Raw genomic sequence first — 4803 nt, 5'->3', positions numbered from 1 at the left:
TAATATAAATATAAATATAACTAATGTCAGACTTTGTGTAAGTACTTCACTCTGATCTAAAACTGAGACTGATGATGATGATGTTTGTTATTGATCCTGTAATAATGATCCATGTCCCTGTCAGAGAGCATCATGGGTGAAGCGCAGCTTTAAATTTAGTTTGTCTCTTTATCTACTGTCAGATTCAGAGCTGCTGTTTTACTCTCATGATGACAGAAATGTGAGATCGCCCAGCGGGGGGGGGGGGCAGTGATATTTCCAGACTGTGTTTGAACCTCTGGAGAGAAATTACTAAACAAATGAACTCTTCATGATACTAGTCTTAATAATGAGCAGCAAATCATCACAAGTAAGAAGCTGGGACCAAGAAACGTCTGCCATCTTTTATTTTAGACAAAAATAAACATTAAACGACAGAAAAACAACGACAAACAACAACAATCTATAAATCAACTCATCCATTAATCAACTAATCCTTTTTAAATCTAATTAAAATCCAAAAATGTGTTACAAACCATTGATATATCCATTTGTTATCTCACAAAAATCTCATTAAAATACTGTATTTACATCATTATTAATGAGTAAATTAATGGAAATTTAAAGTAAAAAATTGAGGGATTCAGTTCATTTGTATTTATTGGAGATAGTTCTATTAATAGAATTAAAAATGAAAGAAAATCATTAATAAATTGACAAATAAGAAATCCAGCCATCAAAATATATTAAGACATATAGAATAGTTTTAAATTAGATTAATTATGGATTGAAATTCATTTTTTTGATTAAATAAGTACACATTAAATTAAACCCATATAATTTCATTAATAAACATGATGAAATAAATATGTTTATTATTATTTTCAAAGAATAGAGTTTATAATAAACATTTTATTTCATTGTCTGTTTTTTAATGGACTTTAGGGAGGTATTTCTGTTTTTTGATTGAATGTGTATTTATTTAACTAATTGTTAAAATATTTAATCTTTTAATTATTTAATTATGAATGTATTAATGATGTATTTGCCACTTTTATTAGTATAATGATGACTTGTAATCTTTGTACATCAGGATCCTTCTCCCGCCAACATTTTAATATTCATGTATTCATTCATGTGACATGTTTTTGTGTCTGTTCCTCTTCATCACTTTGTTTCTGAAGTTTTGTGACACACTGATCTGATTGGCTGTCCGCTGATGACGACATCCTCTCCGCTCAGAGCGGTTTATGAGCAGCTTCTCACACCGGGCCCCCGGTGCCTGCCCCAGGTTTGGAACCTCTAAAAATACCCGGAGGTGTCACCACGGCAGCGGGGCCCCGGGTCCTGTGGTCGGGGGGGGGGGTCCGTCCCCGCCCCGCTGTCCCGCCGCCGCCCAATGAGCAGCGGCCTGGGGCTGCTCTGTGGAGCAGTGGATGCCCGGGCTCAGATGTATAAGGTCATGACGGGGACATTCCTGGGAGTCCAGCGGAGTGACGCCGAGCTTTTTAAACCTCTCACCCTCCTCTCCTGCAGATCCAGTGCCGACCGTCAGCGCGTCATTACCCGGGCCCAGGACCGACACAGGCCGGTGGATCACTCTCCCTGTCTGCGCTGCTCTAACTGACTTTCCTGATCTGCGTTTCCCGCCGGAGCTCATGGCTCTGGACCGGACTGACTGACCGTGGACCCGCTCTGACCGGAGCCTAAAGTGTGTCACTCCCCGCAGCTTGGCTCTGCCCCTCCGGCTCCACTTCTCCCTCTTCTTTCTCTTTTTTCTGCCTTTTCTTCTCTTCCCACTCCGCTTCCATCTATAAAAGGAGGGGGGGCACCATGATGAGCAACAGCAGCTACTCGGAGCCGCAGCAGCTGCCGCCGCAGTTCTACCAGAGCACCGCGGAGCTCGGCGAGGAGGAGGAGGAGATGCCGGCCACCGAGAAGGACCTGGCCGAGGACGCTCCGTGGAAGAAGATCCAGCAGAACACGTTCACCAGGTGGTGCAACGAGCACCTGAAGGTGATCAACAAGCGGATCAACGACCTGCAGAAGGACTTGAGCGACGGGCTGAAGCTGATCGGGCTGCTGGAGGTGCTGAGCCAGAAGAAGATGTACCGGAAATATCACAGCAGACCCAACTTCAGACAGATGAAGCTGGAGAACGTGTCGGTGGCGCTGGAGTTCCTGGAGAGGGAGCACATCAAGCTGGTCTCCATAGGTGAGTGGCGCGAACTTACGAACGCGTGCAGGTGTGACGCAACACAGGTGATTACACTGGGACTCACAAACATGATCAGACTGAAGCAGGTGACTGAGCTTAGTCAGCTAATGGTCCAGATGTGGTCAGGTGTGTTACCTGTCTCTGGGTTTATCATCAGTCATTACATCAGCTGTTTGTCTGTTTACTAATTACTATAACTCATTAAGATAATTTAAGACAGTGTAAGGACCTTAGATTTACTACCTCCCATTTAATACAAAAATAAAAGCTCCTTTAATCAGGACTGATGAATGACTCTTATGGTGTTTTGCCCTTAAAAGAAAAACCCTTAAATGTCACAAAACCTATTTAGAGTTTACTTCAATATTACATTTCATCATCAAATCTTTTAATTATTGTTTAAATTAAATACCTTTATTACCATGATTTATGTTTAACAGCCAGTTGAAATGTACCAGGCCCATGATGGTGTTAATGCACAAACCCACTAAATCCTAAACCTTAGAATCTGTTCATTACATTATTATGAATCAGTATCTTGTAATATTCACCAAAACATCAGTTTACAGTTTAACTGAAAAGGTGATTTTAATAATCCCTTAATCTGCACAGAAACCCTTTAAAAAAAACTCTTAAAATATTAGAATCTGTCCATTAACTTTCACCAGGCAACAAAACCCCTTTAAATTTGACCTTAACGGAGGATTTCAGGTCATTTTAAGTTGCAGTTTCAGTTGCTGCTTGAGCTGTTTGTTAAATTTGAAAGGATTTTTTTCCTGTAATAATCCCTTAAAGTGACAGTGATATAATCCATTGATTAATCCATAAACCTTTAAAAACCATTAACCTCCTTTAATTAGCTCATTATCAAAGTGTAGCTGAAGGTTATTACGAAGCCTCTGGTCTCTGGTCTCTGGTCTCTGGTCTCTGGTCTCTGGTCCTGGTCTCTAGTCTCTGGTCTCTGGTCCTGGTCTCTAGTCTCTGGTCTCTGGTCTCTGGTCTTTGGTGTGGTCTCTGTTCTGGTCTCTGCTCTCTGATCTCTGGTCTGATCTCTGGTCTCTGGTGTCTGGTCTCTGGTCTCTGGTCTCTGGTCTCTGGTCTCTGGTCCTGGTCTCTAGTCTCTGGTCTCTGGTCCTGGTCTCTAGTCTCTGGTCTCTGGTCTCTGGTCTTTGGTGTGGTCTCTGTTCTGGTCTCTGCTCTCTGATCTCTGGTCTGATCTCTGGTCTCTGGTGTCTGGTCTCTGGTCTCTGGTCTCTGGTCTCTGGTCTCTGGTCCTGGTCTCTAGTCTCTGGTCTCTGGTCCTGGTCTCTAGTCTCTGGTCTCTGGTCTCTGGTCTTTGGTGTGGTCTCTGTTCTGGTCTCTGCTCTCTGATCTCTGGTCTGATCTCTGATGTCTGGTCTCTGGTCTCTGGTCTCTGGTCTCTGGTCTCTGGTCCTGGTCTCTAGTCTCTGGTCTCTGGTCCTGGTCTCTAGTCTCTGGTCTCTGGTCTCTGGTCTTTGGTGTGGTCTCTGTTCTGGTCTCTGCTCTCTGATCTCTGGTCTGATCTCTGATGTCTGGTCTCTGGTCTCTGGTCTCTGGTCTCTGGTCTCTGGTCCTGGTCTCTAGTCTCTGGTCTCTGGTCCTGGTCTCTAGTCTCTGGTCTCTGGTCTCTGGTCTTTGGTGTGGTCTCTGTTCTGGTCTCTGCTCTCTGATCTCTGGTCTGATCTCTGGTCTCTGGTCTCTGGTCTCTGGTCTCTGGTCTCTGGTCTCTGGTCTGGTCTCTGGTCTCTGGTCTCTAGTCTCTGATCTCTGGTCACTGGTCACTGGTCACTGGTCTCTAGTCTCTGGTCTCTGGTCTCTGGTCTCTGGTCTCTGGTCTGGTCTCTGGTCTCTGGTCTCTGGTCTCTGTGTTGATGGTTCTTGATAAATGATGAGGATGAAGCTGAATCTCCAGCAGGACTGAGAGTCAGCTGACACACAAACATCCCTGATTCACCTGAACCAGGTCCTGGTCCCACCCTAAACCCTGAACCCTGAACCCTGAACCTTGAACCTTGAACTCAAGTCCTGATGCTCCTGAGAGTCTGAACAGGTCCAGACTCAGTTGATTAAGATGGAGGGGGTTTAGGAAACAGGAAGTGGTTTAGGATACATACTGGGGTTATACTGGGTTTATACTGGGTTTATACTGGGTTTATACTGGGTTTATACTGGAGTTATACTGGGGTTATACTGGGGTTATACTGGAGTTATACTGGGGTTATACTGGGGTTATACTGGAGTTATACTGGGTTTATACTGGGGTTATACTGGGGTTATACTGGAGTTATACTGGGTTTATACTGGGGTTATACTGGGGTTATACTGGAGTTATACTGGAGTTATACTGGAGTTATACTGGGGTTATACTGGGTTTATGATGATCTGAGACTGACGTCGTCTGTGTGGAGTTTGAATAAAGACAGTGTGAGGAGCTCTGCTCCTAACTGACCACAGAAGAAGAAACAGTTTGTCATTCACTGAAGAAAACTCAGATGAAAACAAACTCAGTGAAACGACTCGTGAGTCTGAGCTGTTGCTTCACAGTTGTGACTGTCAGGAGGAGGGGGGTCTGTGAGGCCTGGGGG

General features: G+C 44.2%; 1 protein-coding gene across 2 annotated transcripts in view; it reads left to right on the top strand.

Annotated features, from left to right (window-relative positions):
* Positions 1 to 1812: 1812 nt before the first annotated feature.
* Positions 1813 to 4803, top strand: part of LOC111229481 (filamin-C-like) — a 45269-nt gene continuing 42278 nt past the window's right edge. For both annotated transcript variants that reach the window (XM_022755814.1, XM_022755813.1), the window contains exon 1: positions 1813 to 2194. In XM_022755814.1, the coding sequence (XP_022611535.1) occupies positions 1813 to 2194 (382 nt within the window). The remainder of the gene's footprint in view (positions 2195 to 4803) is intronic.

This window comes from Seriola dumerili, unplaced genomic scaffold, assembly GCF_002260705.1.
Source record: "Seriola dumerili isolate Sdu_G_001 unplaced genomic scaffold, Sdu_1.0 BDQW01000236.1, whole genome shotgun sequence".
NCBI classification, from domain to species: Eukaryota; Metazoa; Chordata; class Actinopteri; order Carangiformes; family Carangidae; genus Seriola; species Seriola dumerili.
Note: the sequence above shows the minus strand (reverse complement) of the source record. Positions and strands in the feature narration are given on the sequence as shown.